Source organism: Oncorhynchus mykiss, chromosome 16 (genome assembly GCF_013265735.2).
Source record: "Oncorhynchus mykiss isolate Arlee chromosome 16, USDA_OmykA_1.1, whole genome shotgun sequence".
Taxonomy (NCBI): Eukaryota; Metazoa; Chordata; class Actinopteri; order Salmoniformes; family Salmonidae; genus Oncorhynchus; species Oncorhynchus mykiss.
In genome coordinates this window covers 34,033,655-34,055,772 of record NC_048580.1, presented here as the reverse complement: position 1 = coordinate 34,055,772, position 22,118 = coordinate 34,033,655, and the positions used below count along the sequence as shown (strand labels likewise).

At 44.8% G+C, this 22,118-nt stretch overlaps 1 protein-coding gene across 8 annotated transcripts in view; it reads right to left on the bottom strand.

The window, feature by feature from the left end:
* Positions 1-4,826: 4,826 nt before the first annotated feature.
* The window catches only part of plch2a (phospholipase C, eta 2a), a 184,269-nt gene continuing 166,977 nt past the window's right edge, over positions 4,827-22,118 (bottom strand). For 6 of the 8 annotated variants that reach the window (XM_036946738.1, XM_036946739.1, XM_021565647.2 and 3 more), the window contains 3 exons: positions 20,734-20,813; positions 16,580-16,964; positions 4,827-7,831 (listed from right to left, as the gene is read on the bottom strand). In XM_036946738.1, the coding sequence (XP_036802633.1) occupies positions 6,111-7,831; positions 16,580-16,964; positions 20,734-20,813 (2,186 nt within the window). In that variant the 3' untranslated portion in view covers positions 4,827-6,110. Of the gene's footprint in view, positions 7,832-11,101; positions 11,131-16,579; positions 16,965-20,733; positions 20,814-22,118 lie in introns of all 8 variants that reach the window. The other 2 variants (XM_036946740.1, XM_036946741.1) reach the window with 2 other exon arrangements.

Here is a 22,118-nt window from a genome sequence, read left to right as displayed (position 1 = left end):
ATTTGGAAAATGCTTGTTTTTGTCAAGTTAAGTAAGAGAGCCCCAACCTCTCATCCCCCCACCTAAAAAAAGGAGAAGAAAAAACTAGTTCTGTCACGACTTCCGCTGAAGTCGGTCCCTCTCCTTGTTCGGGCGGCGTTCGACGTCACCGGCTTTCTAGCCATCACCGATCCACTTTTCATTATCCATTTGTTTTGTCTTTGTTTTACAAACCTGGTTTCAATTCCTAAATTACATGTTAATTTTTGAACCCTCTGTTTTCCACATGGTTTTTGTGTGTGATTGTCTTATGCATGTTGGGTCCGTTATTTGTGGGCTCGGTATTACGACATGTTATTGGAATTTTTTTGTAAAGTTACTTATGTTACTCATCTCTGCTGTCCTGCGCCTGACTCCTCTGCACAAGTTCTTAGTAGCCAATGGAGAAAGGGGAGTTGGGTACAGTAGCACACCCATACAACGCAGGAGATTTGTGGTTGTTTGAATGGAAGAGGGTAGTCCTTAAGCGTAGACCAAGGATATCAAGGATCTGGAAGGATTCTATATGGAGGAATGGTCTATGATCCCTCCCATTGTGTTCGCTTTCAGTTAGTCAACTTCCTTACAACATAATATGGGGAGTCGCACTCGCGACTTCGGTTGAAGAATATAAAATCACGCCTGACAAGGCCAATGAAATCCACACCTCGTTGGAATCCCTGCCTTCCTCATGTGATAAGCATGAGGCTCTGATGAATTCCTTCAATTATTCCGCTCTTTACCTCAGTGTGAACAGGAATGATTCACGCTACTAAAACAAACAAATGGAACATGAGACAGTCTTACGATGTGCCGACTAAAGTTTCCCCTCTGGACGTTGTGTGCTGGAGTTTGTATGGTTCTCATAGTTTCCTAATCACAAACAATTAGTTATTCTTCAGATTGTTTGGCCTGGCTTTAGTATTGATTAAGATGGCAAAAGATGCGACATAGATGACGAAGGCTAAGCCGGGTAAGGGTTCGTGCTCTGCTGTGCCCTCATTCAATTCAGTTCGTGTTCAGGAGTAGTTGCTAGTTGCTTGGGTAACTCTCGTTTCATATACATAACGTTAAATAGCTTGGTCATTCTAAACGGACCGTGCTACGGTCAAAGAGTCGAGCTAGCCTAACTTAGACTAAAGAGCCTCCTGACTAATGTCGGCTAGTATGCATAACTTCCAGCCAATTAAGCTTACTAGCGTTCCCCCGGTGTTATGGCAACCCCATTTCTATTTTCAATTCCTGAAGTTGGAGAGAGTGGAGAAAGCAGGACTTGCATTCACCTCTGATGAGGAAGCTACCCCCGTGCACACCCCAGGAGTGAGGGGTCTTAGCAAGGGTCTGAGCGACCAGTGCGCCACTCCACAAAAAAAAAATACTGTGACGACAGTGCCCTCACGTTTTATTATGGCAAACAGGGTACTACATCAACCATTTCCGGAGACCTCTGTGCCTATTAAGGGGCTGGGCTATACAGTCTCACGGAAGAACAACAAGAACAACATGTGTTGGAAGCTTGTGTAAACCGTGTGAAATGGCTAGCTAGTTAGCGAGGTGCGCGCTAATAGCGTTTCAATCGGTAACGTCACTGGCTCTGAGACCTTGAAGTAGTTATTTCCCTTCCCCATGCTCTGTTATTTCCCTTGCTCGGCTTTTGTGGAGTGATTGGTAACGATACTTCGTTACCAATCAGTTGTTGATGTGTGCAGAGGGTCCCTGGTTCGAGCCCAGGTCGGGGCAAGGACAGGGACGGAAGCTGTACTGATACATTGATGCTGTTGACCTGGATCACTGGTTGCTGCGGAAAAGGAGGAGGTCAAAAGGGGGTGAGTGTAACCAGTGTGAAATGGCTAGCTAGTTAGCGGTGGTGCGAGTTAATAGCGTTTCAATCGGAGACGTCACTCGCTTTGAGACCTTGAAGTAGTTGTTTCCCTTGCTCAAGGGCCGCGGCTTTTGTGGAGCGATGTGTAACGATGCTTCGTGGGAGGCGGCAGTTGATGTGTGCAGAGGGTCCCTGGTTCAAGCCCAGGTAGGGGCGAGGAGAGGGACGGAAGCAATAATGTTACACTTGTCCATGTGCCTGTCTGGTATCCCACATTCCATGGTGTTACAAGGTGCTTTGTCGCCAGTACCTACGACTGGTTGACTTCTGTGATGGAAGTCGTATTGCTGTTGCGGCCCTTCCAGCGCTGAGTTCTAGGGAGGGGGGAGGGGGGTTATGGACACTGGTGCGGAGCACACTGCATATCAATTACCTGGAGCTCCTAACAGTGTGTCTTGCGCTCAGGCGTTTCCCCCAGGCTGACCCCCCCAGGCTTGTGCGGGTCAGAACTGACAATATGTCAGTGGTGGCGTGCATCAAAAGACGGGGAGAGGAATTTTGTCAGGGCCGACATAGATCTTTACCCATCACGAGCAAATGCGCATTGAAAATGAGGCCCCCTTCAGAACCACTGGAGTCTGTGGATCTGAAGATCCTCCGTTATACAACCTCCTTGCTAGTGGCTTTGGCCTCGACTAAACGTGTTGGGGACATCTATGCGTTATCGTACACCCTTCCTGTTCTCAGTTCGCCCCAGGCGACTAAGGTGACGTTGCGTCCAAATGCCACCTTTGCCCCCGAATGTCATGGCTACGTCCTAGAGGTCCTCAGCGTTTGAGCCATTTCCCTTTTCGCCTCCTCCTTTTGCTTCTGAAGAGCAACAGAGGTCACATGCCCTGTGTCCGTGGAGAGCTTGGCACACGTACATTGAACGGACCTGGGTTAAGCATTTATCTGACCAGCTTTGGTCTGTTTTGCTACTCCAGCTCGTGACAGGGTGCTCTCGAAGCGGCGTAATTTAGTATCCATTGGGGTCAGCTTGGGTTATGATTCTATTTCCTCATAGTATGTTGTTCCGAAGTTGACTGACTGAAAGGGAATGTAGCGTTATGACGAACACACTAGCAGCTTACAGTGATGCACATCAAGATGGCAAGCCTTGTTTTGTCAGGTTACATAAGAGAGCCCCCAACTAATCATCCCCCTTCCCTCTCAAAAAATACAAATAAAACATCAAAAGAAGTTCCTGGCAAACCAATGGAACAGATACAGTCCCTGGGAGCCAGGGGGATGAATTTCCACCCTGACGAATCCTTTGGGAATCATCAGGAGGAGAGTTGGAACCAGAGGGAAGATAATGTGGTCACTGAAAACAAGCGTCCTATTCTTGAAGCTAACTCCAAAGGAACTTAATGGCAAAAGAACCGTGCTAGAGAGAGAGAGAGAACTGTTTATAGAACAATCCTTTTGAGGAAGTGGCCAGAGTTAGTGCACGAGGCAGAAAAAAATTATTAAAAACAGACTATGATATTAATCATTTGTTGATTTTATCCTAGAAGTTCATTGAGCCACATGAAGGTTCAACCTGTTTATTTTTGTATTGGCTGCAGTGTTACTTTAAGTTAATCCCCATGATACCATCGAAGAGGGACTTGACTCCACTATCCAATAAATCAGAGAAATACTTATTTGGTACCCAAGCAAAAGACACCCCCTGTTCAAATCAACTAAAGAGACTAACACATGGCAATTAACTCATCTCTCCAATGTTGTACACTTTGGAGGAATGCCTAGAACTCTGGCAACATAATGTTAATTCATACGGAGTTCAGTCTTAAAAACGTTATTTACTTAATTCCATAAATCTCCATTTCTTCCAGAGAAGTTGTGAGCTTGGAGTCATGTGGGGCTGGAGTTTGACGGGGTAAGAAAGCATTCAAGCTCCTGTGACAACATCATTCCCTCAGTTCAGTAGTGGCTCAAAAGAGCTCCAGATTTTGGTTGGAGGGCTGAGCCATGGCCAATCGACTGGATAAATAGGGTTTGAAGAGGGGGAGTCGAAATGCTCTCGGAATCCTAATGAAGCTGTCTTTTGTATGTGTGACAGCAGGGCACAGTCTGTGGTGCTAAAAGGAGCATGTCGCGCTTCAGAACCTTCTCTCAGTACAGAATATGAGGCCTGGCTATAGCCAACAGCTTCACCAGAGGTGGCCGTCATCTTGGCAACCCCAGACTCAAAAACACTGTTGGCAGACCGTTGTCCGTTGATTGATAGGTCAGTACAGTGAAAATATAAACAAGGCTTTATAACGGTCTTACCGGTTTTAATCATCATTACCCATTTTTGTCACATGAACCAAAAATGATGCAGAATTTATAGTGCAGTCATAAAGCGTTCATAAGCACTACACAAATGCTTGCCAATATTAGTTATAAGCAATGTCATACATAAAGGGTTATATAAAATACCCCTACATTTGGTGCTTTGCCAAGCATGGCAAGTTCCCGGAAGACTTTTGAAGCCACTATATACAGGCCTTATGAGTGCTTAAAGCCTTAAAAGTTGTAGTTCACTAAAAGTGTGACCACAACATTTTATCTTCCAAAATCTTGGGTGGCAAATGTAATGGAAAGGATGTTCTTCTGTTTTCTTTTCTTGGCTGGGCATGTATTGTGGCCAGAGACATTGTTCTGCAACATTTCTCCCCATCAGGGAGTCTTGTGAACTACGCCAATGAGGTTGGGAGAGGTGATGGTTGGTCAATACAGCCCAGCCAGGCAGTCCGTAATTAGGGCAGCTAGGGGAGCCGCTGTGCCAAGACCGAGTGCTTTTACACGTCAACTTCTGTAAAGATCATTTCATCTGGCTGCCCATTTTGTTCCAAGATAAATCTTTGGTCCAAACATTGAGACAAGAGTCCAACGTCTGAACAAGAGCCCAATGCGACTGAATAAAGAAAAAAGGAAATATGCTTGTGTAATATACAGTAGAGATATTTATTCAGTTCATAATAACATCTGGTTTTTACCTCAAAAATGATGGTTCCTAAAAGGTTGCAGGGAACTGCCATGGCAGTACAAACGGAACAGTACAAACGTGCGTGGAAACAGGGTCCCTCCTATCTGGTCCAGTATCTACAATGAGAGTGTGACCAATCACATCATTCAACAGCCTGAACACAGAAAGAAAAGTCTAAATATCAGGTCCCATTTAACGTTTTTTTTTTCATAATAAAATAAGAAACATATACTGTGCTTAAAAGACATGCAGCCACATAAAAAATGGGTAACATGGTAAAAAAAATACTCACTCAAATCACACTTCACTGTACGCACAGAATAAAACAAGTTGGGTTGGAAAGACATGTTTTGGATTGTGTTGTTATTGTCATTTGACTTCTTTAGTTGTTTTTAGTAAAGATTCTGCATGGGCCCTTGGCTAAACAACAACCTTCAAAGAAAATCCCTCATCTACATTATCTGCAATATAATACACTAATAGCTGTTTTTAAAATATTGCTTGCACATGGCTGGGCTACTGGTGATATATGAGTTAACAGTTTATTCTTCAATCTTAAGGTTTAAAAGTACAGTATATATCATTCAATTTCAAGTTTAAAAAATGTTTTCTAATCAGACTCTTGTAGCCCATCATTGTAAATAAGAATTTGTTCTTAACTGATATGCCTAGTTAAATAAAGTTTAAATAAAAAATAAAAAACTCCACTAATGGTTGTCTATTGCTACTTTGGGATCAGCTCAACTCACAATGAATACTCAAAACGTGGAAGTCACTGAACAGTCAAGCATATAAAAACTATTGTAGAGGTTTGTTTTTCCAATTACATTTCACTATTCCTAATTTGGTGCAAACAAATTACTGTATTGGTAAAGGATGCTTTCATAACACAGCTCACCGCTATTTTTATTGTTTGTGTGTATGTGTGGTCAATTTGTTGGAAAAATTACTTGCCCATCCTTGTGACCAGCTTGGCGTATAGTTGTTCAAAGTTTATAGGTGAGTTACTGAGCAGTGAAAATTAAACATTGACCAGAGTAAAACTGTGCTTGTGACTGCATCTGGAAGTTTCTGGAAGAAGTATCATTATTCAGTGCTTGATTAAACACATTTAAAAATGCATCCTGTCAAGATATACAGAATTCCCTTTCTTTATAAATGACAATTTCCCCTTCCTAGAAAGCTGGATGGAATTCTAAATTAGTTTTGCTTCAGTGTCTCTCACGGTCCGGTCCAAAACAAATCTGATTCTCAGAGCTTGAGCATGAAAAATACCTCATTGTTGTCAGAGTTTGGGGAGGTCTGGGACTGTGTCTGGGACTGTCTGTTGGGGGGCGGCCCCGGGGGGCTGAGCTGGCTTAACAGGTCCAAACTAGTGCAGGGGCTCTGGGCTACGCAGCACGCCCCCTCCGGGTTACCCCGCTCTTCAATAGGGCTACCGCCTCCGAAAATGCTAATGCTAGCGACGCCGGCAGCTAGGTGGGGCTGGTTGAGACCTTGCAGCCTCTTCCTTTCCTGGGCCTCCTTGGCCCTGTTGGCGATGTAGCGCACCCTGCTCTGACTCCGGGAGGACATTCTCCGAAGTGGGGGTTCCTCCTGAGCCTCCTCCGGGGACTCCTGCTGTGCCTGGGTGGCGAAGTCACGTGCCGTCAGGGGCTCCACATCCGTCAGCCTCCTCAGCTGCTCTGTCAGGTCGCTTGGCGGCCGGGGCCTCTGGAGACCTCGTCGAGGATCGTTCCTGGAGGGCCTGACAATGAAGCTGCGGCTGATGCTGCGGTACTTGCTGTCAAAGTTGCAAGCGATGTCGTCCGAAGTCAAGTCCCCCAGACTCTTGGACATAGAGGCTCCGGTATCCAGGGGGCTGGCAGCTGCAGCAGCAAGGACTGCTGCTGCAGAGGGCTTCTTGGCTGGGGAGGAGGACTGCTTCAGCCCTTCCATATAGAGGCGGCTCCAGGTGTGCCTCCTCTGGGTAATTCTGCTGGGTGAGTCCACTGGAGGCTCCCTGGGGGCTCCGAGGGGTCTGGGCTGCAGCTCGTCCTCTGGCTCCCCCGGGTGGCCCTGCCGGAGGTTGGGGTTGGACTTGCTCTTGCTGACCCGCAGCGTGTCAAAAGAGGTGATGGCCGAGCGTGGCCTGGTGACCCAGGAGGGTGGGTCCTGGAAGGTGTTGTCAGATGGGGAGGGCCCGCTGTTCAGGCAGGTGAGGCTCTTCCTGGCCAGGTTGGGCAGGGACAGATCAATGACGGTGTCGTTGGACGAGATACTGGAGGATGAGGACACGCTGTCTCGGTGGTTGCCCGGCTCGGGCTCCAGCTTGCTCCACAGCCGGTCATTCAGGGTGGCGTCTGTGCACACCTCCGGCACGGCAGACGCCTGCTGCTGCCCCCCAGCTGCCACCGACCGCACGTAGCCCTCGCTTTTGGTCCTTCTGACGGGCGTGCGTGACGGGTTGCCGCCGAACATCGTTCTCAGGACCTGGACTTTCTGAGGGCTGGAGACAGAGTGGTCGGCGAGAAGAGCAGGAGACTCTGCCCTCGTCTCAGTCTTGCGCTCGGCATCGTCCTTTGTGTGGTCTGTCGGAGTATACAGTGCTTCCATTCGGCTTGGAGCGTGCTCCATGGGTGACGAGGTGCCGTTGTTGACCCGGGGGTCTCTGCAGGACTGTGAGGGGTTCAGGTCTTTGGGGTCCGGTCTCTCCCCCTGGACGGGTACGACAGGGGCTGAGGTGGTCCTGTGAAGGACAGGGGGTATTTTGCTGACCCCCCTTCCCTTGACGGGACTGTCCGCCTCACTATTAGAAGCAGGGGATGGAGTGGTGGTGGTTATTGCTGTGGCTGGAGGGAGGGGCGAGTGACGTGTTGATGAGTGGTCTGCTGGAGTAGAAGCGGAGCTAGTGAGATGTCTGTCACCCAGTTCTTCAGCGATTGGCCTGAACAGTGAAAGAGGGGGAGTTGGTCTCTGCCCTGTGGAATGGTCTGGAGAGGGAGAAGATAAGAATCAGATCAGTAGCTACAGGATAATATTTTACAAAATGGTTACTACCAGTAGCATGCTTATAGTATTGTTATGTGAGCCTTATGATGCATTCAGTATATGGGTGATTCTACAGAAGTGGTGCAAATTGCAGTCCCACCCCCAAAAAACTGTTAGGTCTCCAAACTTAGGACAGTTACAGAACCAGTCAAAATTTTAGACACACCTACTCATTACAGGGTTTTTCTTTATTTTCTACATTGTAGAATAATAGTTAAGACATCAACACTATGAAATAACACATATGGAATCATGTGGTAACCAAACAAGTGTTAAACAAATTAAAATATATTTGAGATTCTTCAAAGTAGCCACTCTTTGCCTTGATGACAGCTTTGTACACTCTTGGCATTCTCTCAACCAGCTTCATGAGGTAATAACCTGAAATGCATTTCAATTAACAGGTGTGTCAATTAACAGGTGTGAATTTCTTTCCTTCTTAATGCGTTTGAGCCAATCAGTTATGTTGTGACAAGGTAGGGGTGGTATACAGAAGATAGCCCTATTTGGTAAAAGACCAAGTCCATATAATGGCAAGAACAGCTCAAATAAGCAAAGAGAAACGACAGTTCATCATTACTTTAAGACATGAAGATCAGTCAATCTGGAAAATGTCAAGAACTTTCAAAGTTTCTTCAAGTGCAGTCGCAAAAACCATCAAGCGCTATGATGAAACTGGCTCTCATTAGGACCGCCATAGGAAAGGAAGACCCAGAGTTACCTCTTCTGCAGAGGATAAGTTCCTCAGACTTACCAGCCTCAGAAATTATAGCCCAAATAAATGCTTCACAGAGTTCAAGTAACAGACACATCTCAACATCAACTGTGTGAATCAGGCCTTCATGGTCGAATTGCTGCAAAGAAACCACTACTAAAGGATACGAATAAGAAGAAGAGACTTTCTTGGGCCAAGAAACACGAGAAATGGACATTAGACTGGTGTAAATCCTTTGGTCTGATGAGTCCAAATTGGAGATTTTTGGTTCCAACCGCCGTGTATTTGTGAGACGCAGAATAGGTGAACGGATGCTCTCCGCATGTGTGGTTCCCACCATGAAGCATGGAGGAGGAGTTGTGATGGTGCTTTGCTGGTGACACTGTCAGTGATTTATTTACAATTCAAGGCATGCTTAACCAGCATGGATACCACAGCATTCTGCAGTGATACACCATCTCATCTGGTTTGCGCTTAGTGGGACTATCATTTGTTTTTCAACAGGACAATGACCCAACACACCTCCAAGCTGTGTGATGGAGTGATGGAGTGCTGCATCAGATGACCTGGCCTCCACAGTCACCCAACCTCAACCCAATTGAGATGGTTTGAGATGAGTTGGACTGCAGAGTGAAGGAAAAGCAGCCAACAAGTGCCCCGCATATGTAGGAACTCCTTCAAGACTGTTGAAAAAGCATTCCAGGTGAAGCTGGTTGAGAGAATGCAATGAGTGGGCAAAGCTGTCATCAAGGCAAAGGGTGGCTACTTTGAAGAACCTAAAATATATTTAGATTTGTTTAACACTTTTTTGGTTACTACATGATTCCATATGTGTTATTTCATCATTTTGATGTCATCACTATTATTCTACAATGTCGAAAATAGTAAACATTAAGAAAATAATAAGTAGGTGTGTCCAAACTTTTGACTGGTACTGTACATACATCATGATATGATAATTCAATCCTAGGCAATAACAAACATTGTTAAATGTATATAATAGAAAGTCATTGTTCATACACATTTATATTAAGAGGTGGCTGTCCCAAACCCTGACTCCTAAACTTCCTGTTTGAAAATAAAGCAATGAATGATTGTAATATTTTTAAACACTATTATTTTAATATAACATCTTGAGTTATACTATTACATTGAAAGATATTGATCTAATTAGCAGTTTATTTTTAAACAACCCGACAAAAATGTTTTCACTATCCCACGTTTTGACGTCACTACTGAAACACACACATTAAAAGACTGTAGAATGACTGTGCCTAAAGCCACACCCCTACAAATATCACCAAGTGATAGGAATGCACCCCTCACCAGCATGGCCCCATGGTGAGAAAATGACTGAGAACAGTTGGTAAATCTAAACATCTACTGTTTCACATGCAGTGCCATTGAGGCTATCTCCATTTTAACTTTGCATGTTCCATGCTATATCAACTGAGTTACAGCCCACCACCATGTGAGCAGTAGATAAGTGCACACTTCAGGACAAAGTGTAGAGTATTGAGATGCATCGCCAGCAGCGGGACTCCCACCCTCCCAGAGCACAAACATTGACATCTATTTGGCCAAAACATAGACGTCTACAATGTGCTCTACTGTACTGTACCCTACTGTACTCAAGCTTACTCTACTTGAGTTCCTTACAATTGAAGGGGCCCATGGACTCTTGATTTAGTGGTATTGGTCTACTGTACTCTACTGTGCTGATAAAAGGTTAATCAAAATGATCACTACTATGTTTTGGTAGTGACACATTTAGTGGGGTGGAAAGGAATTCAGGTAAACATTTAAAATATGCAATACAAATATGCAAGTGTGTGAGTAGTATATATGTCTACCTGACATATGCTGGAAGATAAATGTGCTGAAAGTTTGGGAAAAATAGGATACAAGTGTCTTTTTTTCTTACCCATACACAAGATTATAAACTGGGTGGTTTGGCGTCTGGATGCTGATTGGCTGAAAGCGACAGACAATGTACCACGGGTATGACACAATCTACCTGTTTACCTTTATATTTATGTTGGTAACCGGTTTCTAAAAGCAACAAGGCACCTTGGACGTTTGTGGTATATTGCCAATATACCACTAAGGGTAAGAACAGCCGTTAGCCGTGTTATATTGGCCATATACCACAAACCCCTAGGTACCTTACTGCTATTAGAAACTGGTCACCAAAGTAATTACAACAAAATAGCGAACTAGTTCTTTAAAGCTATCTGTGACTAACTACCCTGCCCTGAGTCATATTCATTAGTGCATAACCCCCCCCCCCCCCACCCAGCAGTCTGTTTGGTGCTTAGTGAATACGGCCCTGACCTTAAACACGCCACGATGTTAACGGGGCAGTGTGAGTGAGTAAGTCAGTGAGTGAGTGAGTGAATGAGTGAGTGAGTGAAGGAGGATTATGAAGACAGGCAAGGCACAGTGAGTGAGTAGAAAATAGTGGGTGAGCGTGCAGACATTCAAGGGTTCTCTTTACCTGGCTTTGGTCATCCCCTCAATTCTGCACTAGGAACAGAGAGAGCGTGCAAGAAGGAAAACATAGGTTTAGCACAACTGGAGGAAAAGAGGAAATAAGAGGGAGGACAGTACAGAGGAGAGCACTTAAGCAAGAGAGCATACAGTGCATTCGGAAAGTATTCAGACCCCTTGACTTTTTCCACATTTTGTGGACAGCATTATTCTAAAATTAATTAAATCGTTTTTGGCCCCTCATCAATCTACACACAATATCCCATAATGACCAAGCAAAAACAGGTTTTCATATTTTTTTGCAATAAAAAAAAAAAAACTGAAATATTGCATTTACATAAGTATTCAGAACCTTTACTCAGTACTTTGTTGAAGCACCTTTGGCAGTGATTACAGCCTTGAGTCTTCTTGGGTATGACGCTACAAGCTTGGCACACCTGAATTGGGGAGTTTCTCCGAATCTTCTTTGCAGATCTTCTCAAGCTCTGTCAGGTTGGATGGGAGTGTCACTGCACAGCTATTTTCAGGTCTCTCCAGAAATGTCAGATCGGGTTCAAGTCCGGGCTCTAGCTGGGCCACTCAGGGATCTTAAGAGAAGTGTTCCGAAGCCACTCCTGCGTTGTCTTGGCTGTGTGCTTAGGATCGTTGTCCTGTTGGAAGGTGAACCTTAACCCCAGTCTGAGGTCCTGAGCACTTTGGAGGAGGTTTTCATCAAGGATCTCTGTACTTTGCTCCTTTCATCTTTCCCTCGATCCTGACTAGTCTCTCCGTCCCTGCCGCTGAAAAACATCCCCACAGCATGATCCTACCACCACCATGCTTCAATGTAGGGATGGGGCCAGGTTAAGTGCTGGAGAGATGGCTGTCCTTCTGGAAGGTTCTCCCATCTCCACAGAGGAACTCTGGAGCTCTGTCAGAGTGACCATCGGGCTCTTGGTCACCTCTCTGACCAAGACCCTTCTCCACCGATTACTCAGTTTGGCTGAGCGGCCAGTTCTATGAATAGTATTTGTTTGTTTCAAAGTTATTCCGTTTAGAATGATGGAGGCTACTGTGCTGTTGGGGACCTTCAATGCTGCAGAGATGTTTTGGTGCCCTTCCCCCGATCTGTGCATCGACACAATCCTGTCTCGGAGCTCTACGGACAATTCCTTCGACCTCATGGCTTGGTTTTTGTTCTGACATGCACTGTCAACTGTGGGACCTTATATAGACAAGTATGTGCCTTTCCAAATCATGTCCAATCAATTGAATTTACCACAGTTAAACTCCAATCAAGTTGTAGAAACATCTCAAGGATGATCAATGGAAACAGGATGCACCTGAGCTCAATTTCAAATCTCATAGCAAAGGGTTTGAATATTTATGTAAATAAGGTATCTGTTATTTATTCATATAAAATTTGCAAAAAATCTAAAAAACTGTTTTTGCTTTGTCATATGGTATGGTGTGTAGATTGATGAGGAAACACTTATTTAATCCATTTTAGAATAAGGCTGTAACGTAACAAAATGTGGAAAAAGTCAAGGGGTCTGAATACTTTCCGAATGCACAGTACAGTTGTACCAAATGCACAGATAAGTTGAAGACTACTAATTTCTAAAGACAAACTATCAATTTCACAATATCACGTTTCTTAACTATTTAAAACCATGTCTACACTAGATAGTCCACATATATATTATACTGTGTACATAGAGCACACCATAACACAACAGAGCCATTGGTAAGTGTGGACCCCAGGAAGAGTGGCTGCTGATTTCGCAACAGTTAATGGGGATCCTGATGAAATATATATATATATATATATATATATATATATATATATATTAAACCCTGCTCAAGCAGGGTCGAACGGTCGTAGAGAAGAACATGATATATTCTCTGAGGAGTAATAGGATATTGTGTTAAATGTATGGCCAACATCCTTCATTGCAACATAAATCTGAGACCCAAAGGGATAAACATAAACCCTACCCCGCCTCTCTTTTCCCCCCAAAAGGAACAACTCGTGATTTCCTCTGATGTAATGCAGTGAGTGGGAGATGCTAAGCGGGGGAGAGAGGACAGCTGGTGTTTATCATGTTGTGAACCGGGGGTCAAGGGGTGAAGGGCTCCTCAAGGCCAAATCATATAATGGTTTGGCTCTTTCATTGCTGGGGGAAGTTTTCTGTTCAGTGTTAACCAAGGAGGTTTGAGTTCAAGAGTGACATGTGGTCTTTCTGCAGTCCAACTAGGTGGTCTACATTCCATAGAATGATGGTGAATTGAGCTCTGTTTTTTGCATTTCCATTTCACACCAGTTACAGGTAGGGTTGCGAAGCTACCGGTCATTTCCTATAGTTGATAATTTGCCATATATTTTTTGTTAATTATTCGGGACTTTGGTCATTTATACTTAAATATCAAACAAAAAAATATTCAGATATAGTATTCATTTTTTTAAATATTATATATTTGCATATATTTTTATACATATTGTCCGTGAGTTTCTAGTAGATAGGCCATAGTTCAAGAGAAAATAGTCTAATTAATGAAAAGCCATCCAATCAACAATGGCATTATTTTCAATGAACTCTTCCAACTATTTACTTTTTTCACAACTGCCACCAGTTTGACGCCAAAACATTGACAACAAATACATATTTACATAATACATAATAATGTGTTGATGGTTGATTTTTAGGACAATGTTTTACAGCTTTGTCATATTTTAAATTATTATTAAATTATTTAATACACTAAACAAAAAATATAAATGCAACAATTTCAAAGATTTTACGGAGTTACAGTTCATATAAGGAAATCAGTCAAATTAAATAAATTCATTAGGACCTAATTTATGGTTTTCACATGACTGCGAATACATCTGTTGGTCACAGTTACCTTAAAAAAAGGTAGGGGCGTGGACCAGAAAACCGGTCAGTATCCATTTTCCTCATGCAACGCAACATATATCCTTTGCACACAGTTGATCGGGCTGTTGATTGTGGTCTGTGAAATGTTGTCCCAGTCTTCTTCAATGGCTGTGTGAAGTTGCTGGATATTGGCGGGAACACACTGTTGTACAGGTTGAACCAGAGCATCCCAAACATGCTCAATGGGTGACATGTCTGGTGTGTATGGAGGCCATGGAAGAACTGGGACATGAGGTGATGGTGGCGGATGAATGGCACAACAAATGGGCATCAGGATCTCGTCAGGGTATCTCTGTGCATTCAAATTGCAATTTATAAAATGCAATTGTGTTCATTGTCCGTAGCTTATGCTTGTCCATACAATAACCCCACCGCCACCATAGGGCACTCTGTTCGCAATGTTGACATCAGCAAACCGATCACCCACACGACGCCATACGTCTGCAATCTGCAATCTGCCCAGGACAGTCAGGTCAAGATGACGAGCGCGCAGATGAACATCCCTGAGACGGTTTCTGACAGTTTGTGCAGAAATTATTCAGTTATGCCAACCCACAGTTTCATCAGCTGTCCAGTGGCTGGTCTCAGGCGTCTCAGACAATCCCGCAGGTGAAAAAGCCGGATGTGAAGGTGCCGGGCTGGCAGGGTTACACGTGGTCTGGTGGACATTCCTGCAGTCAGCATGCTAATTACACACTTCCTCAAAACTTGAGAAAGCTGTGTTGTATGACAAAACTACACATTTCACAGCCTTTTAATGTCTCCAACACAAGATGCACCTGTGTAATGATCATGCTGTTTAATTAGCTTCTTGATATGCCACAATGGATGGATTGTCTTGGCAAAGGAGAAATGCTCACTAACAGGGATGTAAACCAACTTGTGCACAACATTTGAGAGAAATAAGCTTTTTGTGCTTATAGAACATTTCTGGGATCTTTTATTTCAGCTCATGAAACATGGGACCAACACTTTACATGTGGCGTTTATATTTTCTTTCAGTGTATATTCTGAGATAATTACAGACACCTGTGAAGTACCCTAAAAGGGCCACTAGATGTCTTGTGATATAATACATAAAATCCTTCAAAGTGACCAGAATTCTGGTAGTTTACTCTTAAACTTCGAAAGTCTCCAGCAATATACCCTCCCTTTACAACCCTAGTTACATGTCCTTCACTTACCAGCTGCTCTTTCATCTGTTGGACACACAGCATGTTTTTGTCAGACAAAGAAATCATTAAAATAACACTTTACTAGTTTTCTACACATTAGCACAATTATGCACTGCCTATCAATTTAGTCACAATGGATATTTAGTGGGGATTTTGGTGCTAATGAACTAAAGGAGATTTTGATTGGTCAAGGGACCGGAGGTCTAGACTAAAGGGAGATTTTGATTAGTGAGAGAACATTTAAAGGGAACTTTTGATTGGTGAAAGAACTGGAGGTCTAGACAAAAGGTAGATTTTGATTGGAGAAGGGACCTGGGTTCTAGACTATAGAACACCCAGGGAACTACAAGCCCAATGATATTGGCTCTCTAAAGGATGGGTTCTCTGGGGGGGACTGATCACAGCACAGGGCTCACAACTAGGGGATCAGCACTGCACAATGGGCTCACTATGGCAGCTGTAAGGGACTGCTATAGGTGCCTCTATGGGACATCTATGGGTACTACAGTGGGCACTGCAATGGCTGCTCCACCTTACCGGCGAAGAACATGGGCGATTTACTGCGCAGCTCGTCCATCTTCTGAGCGAAGAGGAGGTTCATCTCACGCTGCAAGGTGCCCACGGCGCGCCTGCGGCTGTCAAGGACCTCTCTTGGGGGCAGCATAGGGGCCAGCTCAATGCTGCACAGGCTCTCGCAGCTGCTGCAACGGTCGCTGAGCGACAAGCTGTCGCAGTCGGCGCTGGTGATGGTAGTGCGAGGGGCCTTAGTCGGGCCACAAGCGCTGCCGTAGTTGGGCGGCGGGACGCACTGCCAGCGCAGGCTGTTCCGGCAGTCAGGGGTGAGCATGGGCACCGGGGTGGGGGCAAGTGTGAGGAAGCACCTGCGGGGCACGCTGCAGGAGCGGGCGTTCCTCTCAGAGGGGTCAGGATGAGGCTCAGTGTGTTGGGTGCCCAGAGTTTGTCTGGCTTTGGCCCGGGACCTGGGGAAGGGGATAGGCCGGAAGAAAGCCTGGGGCTGAAGTAGGGGCAGTGCCTCAACTTTGGGCTTGGTCTGGGCTTGGGGCTCAACAGGGTGGGCTGTGGCCAGGATCTGTGGTTTGGGCATTGGCTCGGGTTGAATTTGTCTGGAGAGAGTGGGGCAACAGGCGGCTTTCTCAGGCCTCTCTCCCCATTTCTCCTCATCCTTAAACTTCCTCTCCATCTCAGGGCTTTCTTTTGAGCTAATTACACAGTTGATGCAGTTGGAGGACACCCCCATCCTGCCACTGCTGTTGAGGGCCATGCGGGCAAACACTCCCTGTTTCTCATTCAGGGGGTCGTGGCAGCGCAGCCGATTGACCCTCTTGAGGGGCTCACTCATGGGGTATCGGAGGAAGCGAGGCGAGCCCTTACCTTTGCCCTCATCGGGGTTGAAAGCCCCGTTGGTGCTGTGGTGCCCGTTGGTGCCTTGGCGTGGCGTGGCGGGAGCAGCTGCGTCCGTGGCGTCTCCGTTGCGCTGGTGGAGCTGCGGGGGCTGGGGTGAGGCGCTGAGATCCCTGTCCTCTGACTCCCGGTCCTCGCTGGCCCCTTCCGAGCTGTAGTCTTTGGTGTCGATGGCGATCTCGGGGAAACCCTTCTTGACCTTGGGCTCGCCCTTGGTGGGCTCGCTGGCCGTGCGGCGCAGCAGGTGGGCTCCGAATGGGTGCTTACGGCTGAGCTGTGCAGCAACATGGCTGTCGAGAGAAGCCTGCTTTGGGTTTCTGTGAAACAGCCCTTTTATGCCGCTGGCCACCTTGCCCTGAGAACAAGAGACGAGACAAAAGAAAACAAACATCATGAACAGGTTCACAGTTAGCATTCACCAGAACATACAGTACTGAACTTCTGGATCTTTAGACCTAGTCTAATGCAAGTCATTACTTGGTGTCATTGCATTTGCGTTACTAGATATCGAATGAGGGTAGATGAATAGTTAGACATGCTCCAACATACAATATTGACAGTAACACTGGCTATGTCCCGAAATGGTACCCTGTTCCCTATATAGTGCACAATCTTGTTGGAGCCTCATGGGCTCTGGCCAAAACTAATGCACATTATAGGGAATAGGATGCCATTTCAGATGCAGCCACTGGATTCGTGACCACGTGACAATTAGTTCCCGTCTGTAGAACAAGTTCCACTATGATAACCATCTACTGTTGGACAGCGTTGGTTTGCCTTGTCCGAATGTATTGATGACCACACATCATCTATCAGTATTTGTTTGATAGAATGTCACACTACCACATCATAATGATGTTTTTTTTCAATTGAAACCCATGCCAACTTCTTGTGTTACAGGCATCTGTATTCATATTGAAAAGCAAATGTCTGCTACTATACATGTCTGCTGCCAAAACCCCAAGAGTCAGTTTATCCATGCGTATATATTGCATGTATATTGTTAAACATGCATTCCGTGCATACTGGACTAGGACAGTGACACATGTTTTGTTGTTTTGGCTTTGTACTCCAGCACTTTGAAATTATACAATGACTATGGGGTTAAAGTGCAGACTAGCTTTATTTTGAGGGCATTTTCATCCATATCGGGTGAACCGTTGAGTTATTTCAGCACATTTTGTAAGTAGTCCCCCCATATTCTTAGCACACAATGACTACATCAAGCTGGTGACTCTTTATTGATGCATTATTAATGCATTTACATGTATTTTGTCATTTTGGAGTCACTTTAATTGTAAATAAGAATGTTTCTAAACACTTCTACATTAAATGTGGATGCTACCATGATTACGGATAATCATGAATGAATGAATTGTGAGAAAGTTAAATGCATAAATATTGTACCGTTGGATCATTTAAAATCCAAAGTGCTGGAGTACAGAGCCAAAACAACAACAACAACATTCCCTGTATATACTGTATTTTCATGAGGGTTATAATTCTGGTAAGCTCCCTGAACAAAACAAAACATATGTTGAGCATCACAAACGATATTAGTAAGCTAGAGAAAGCAGATAGGCCTAATACTCAACCCAGACAACAGGTGACAGAAAGGAATCAGCTTTCATTTCCAAAGTCCATTCATTTATTATACAAAGACCTAGCATTTTGACCCCGCATCGTCAACAACAACATAAACTATGGTAACCACTGTAATGTGACTTTCTGCTCACTTCACAAACACACACAGTAGTCTGCGGACGGACACATGCTGTGTCCACATGTACAGTGTGGGGGTGAAAGGTTACGATGAAAGTGACAATGGGGGACAGTGTGATTGATTCATGAACACCCTGACAGGGGGACATGATGGTGATGACACAATTTGACGGCCACTCATCTAAATAACACGGGGCTATCTGCTGTTACACTCCTTGCACTGTGTGCGGATGTGCATTCATTGAAAAATGCTCGCCTTTCAGCACATGATGTGCAACAACCCAATGTCATTTCATAAACCATGAAGTAGATTCAAGTGGAATTACATCCAGACTGACTGAGTGCCCAGGCATTACAGTACACATGATGCAGATCGACTAAAGTAAAAATCACAATACCATGAACACCAAGGGCCTGATAGTTTGTCTACATGTTATGGACAGAAAGGGGATGGCAGACTGAACACACACCGATGGCAGACATTATCCAGAACACATTTGAAATCGGAGACCGGTTCCTCTCAAGGGTTCTTATCTAGGGAATGTTTCCTTTCCACTTTCCTCCACTTTTACATTTGTTTAGCAACATCCAGAATCTCTAGACTAGCATTAAAGGTAGCACTTCTAGTGGAATTAGATTGCACGTGTTAGCAGTGCATTCAAACGCATGGGGAAAGTGCTCTGCTTTACACAGTGGTGATTGGGTACCCTTTCCTTTCGCCATACATGGGAACTCTTTTCCCATCTCTAGGTAGTGTGATGACAAGGTCAGGACTAAAACAAGCCGACACAGGGGACAGTGTCCTCAAAAAGCAGGAACTGTATACCCCTGCAGTGCATCAAACTGAGAATGTCCTGAGTAAGGGGAAAATACTGTCCAGAAAAATACATTGTCACTCTCCACTTAACAGGCCACTAGTCCCCTGTTTTTGTGGCTCGCTCCCCCATTTCTGTCTCTCGCTCCCTTTCTGTCTCTGTCTCTCCCTCCCTCCCCCCAGAGCAGGTTAGCGACATTGGATCTACTTTGGGTTGATGGAGGATGCTGGCATGTTCACAACTCATGGTCAGCATGAGTTGGCCTCTACGGGTGGACGCAATTGGCTTGCGGGGGCGGAATCACTGGGGTGGCAGGGGAGGGGCATGTGGTGCATGCAGTGTGCTGATTGGATCCCACTACACCTGGGTTCTGAGTGACGCCTTCAGGGCTCCTAACAATTTCCTGCCTCTAAAAGCGGCGTTTGGACAAAGAGGGGTCCACTGAAATCACAAAGAGACAGAGGAGAGAGAGTTCAGAGAGGAGGAGACAAAGGGAGGAAGCGAGAGGGAGGGGGGGGGGGAGAGAGTACAGCAGATGCACATACAGTCACAGTTGACAGGGAAGATCTAGAAACAGGAAGAGATGAACAACAGTGTGGTAATTTCAAGTATGACAGAAGACAAAATGCAGTATAGAAATAAACAAAGAATGACAGTAGGAGATCTAGCCAAACTATGGAAAATACTCTTCTCCTGTTGATAGTAAATTGTTTAATTTAATCCAACATGTGTTGACTGACTCCCGATAACTAACTCTGGGTAACTGCAAACTGAAGTACCATATGCTTACAATTTCCAATAACTATTTAATGAAGGCCATCCTTTTTAACGGCTTCTGATAATGTTCTGGTTTTAGTACAAGATGTCACAACATTTCCAAGGCCGTTCCAAGCCGTTCAATTTATCAAAAATCAACTCAGAGTGTCTTGACTGAGTAATGAAAAAATATATAATATAAGAAACACAATTGCATATGTCTGCATGGATACAGGAAGAGTGTAATCTGTCTTTAAAACAATAAAATAAACACCACTGAGACAATTCTACTATACGTGTCCCCATTTCAACATCCCAATTGTCAGAAGGGTGGCATCCGCAGCAGCTGCCACTCAACTGCAACGCACAGATCACACTGGTAGGCTGTCTGGGCCTCGGTTGGCTGCTGCTAATGACACTTTAATGCCTTAATTACTTAATTAGCCATCTCTCAGATGAATTCTTATTGATTGAGATGCAACCGGGGCAATTAGCGAGAGTTCCTAATTGAATAAAATGTTGTATTATTATATTTATTTCCAGCTTTGGCACTCAATCCTTCATCTGTATAATAATGGAGATTTTGAATTCCAACATATTTTTTCCCTTCAATAATCACCATCGATTGATGACTAGGAGGGGAAAGTAACTTAAATTCTATCTAGAATATTGTGTTGAGAAGTATTTTGGAGCTAAATAGTGTTTTGACAGGAATCATACTTAGAAGCCCAAAGTTAAATTATTAAGAGAAGGACAGTTAAATGTTTTCCAATACTAAGGACAAACCCTCATTTCGAAAACAAAAGGCCTAGTACCTCCCTTAGTACCTACCTTACCAGTGATGTCATGTACAGACACATGAACAAAGATGGAAGCCTCCTCCATACCTTCCAAATACACGTGGCGAAAACCTAAAATAAAACAAAGACATTATGACAATGAGCCCGGCGACAAGGAAACAGCGCAATGTTCCGTCTCTCAGTTAGAACATACACACACACGCTGCTGTCCCATGTCACACTGAGTATTTAAATACGGTAACAGTTTACTTGACACCCAGTGTCATTACACGGTATGACGCGGCCATAAACATGTCATAATATGTCATAACCTGCCATAATATGGTCATAACACTGTCAGGACCCATATCTATTCCTGTTGTGACATATATTGTGTTATTTTATGACTGTTATGACAACTAAATAAAAGTGTCAAAACATTTATTCAAATGAAGCATTATGACCATCCTGTGTCACTTTACTTGGACTATGAAAACACACTTTATGACACTGTCAAGAAGCATTATGACCGGGGCCTCCCGAGTGGTGCAGTGGTCTAAGGCACTGCATCGGAGTGCTAGCTGTGCCACTAGAGATTCTGGGTTCGAGTCTAGGCTCTGTCGAGGGCGACCGCGGCCGGGAGACCCATGGGGCGGTAGGGATGTCCTTGTCCCATCGCGCACTAGTGACTCCTGTGGCGGGCTGGGCGCAGTGCACGCTGACACGGTCGCCAGGTGTACAGTGTTTCCTCTGACACATTGGTGCGGGTTAAGTGGGCATTGTGTCAAGAAGCTTGGCTTGGCTGGGTCGTATTTCGGAGGACGCAGGGCCCTCGACCTTCGCCTCTCCCGAGTCTATACGGGAGTTGCAGCGATGAGACAGACTGTAACTGGATACCACAAAATTGGGGCGAAAAAGGGATTAAAAAATAAACATTGTGACCACCATAAACATATAAGCCCGATAGGCCTATCAAGTACAGGCACATATTCAAAAGTATGTGGACACACCTTCAAATGAGTGAATTTGGTAATTTCAGCCACACCCGATGCTGACAGGTGTATGAATTGAGAACACAGTCAAGAAATCTACATAGACAAACATTGGCAGTAGAATGGCCTTACTGGAGAGCTCAGTGATTTACAATGTGGACCGTCATCACCATCAGTTTGTCAAATTTCTGCCCTGCAAGTGCTGTCCCAGTCAACTGTAAGTGTTGCTATTGTGAAGTGGAAACGTCTAGGAGTAACAACGGCTCTGCCGCAAAGTGGTAGGCCACACAAGCTCACAGAACGGGACCAAATCGTCTGTCCTCGGTTGCAGCACTCACTACCGAGTTCCAAACTGCCTCTGGAAGCAACATCAGCACAAGAACTGTAAGTCGGGATCTTCATGAAATGGGTTTCCATGGCCGAGCAGCCGCACACAAGCTAAGAT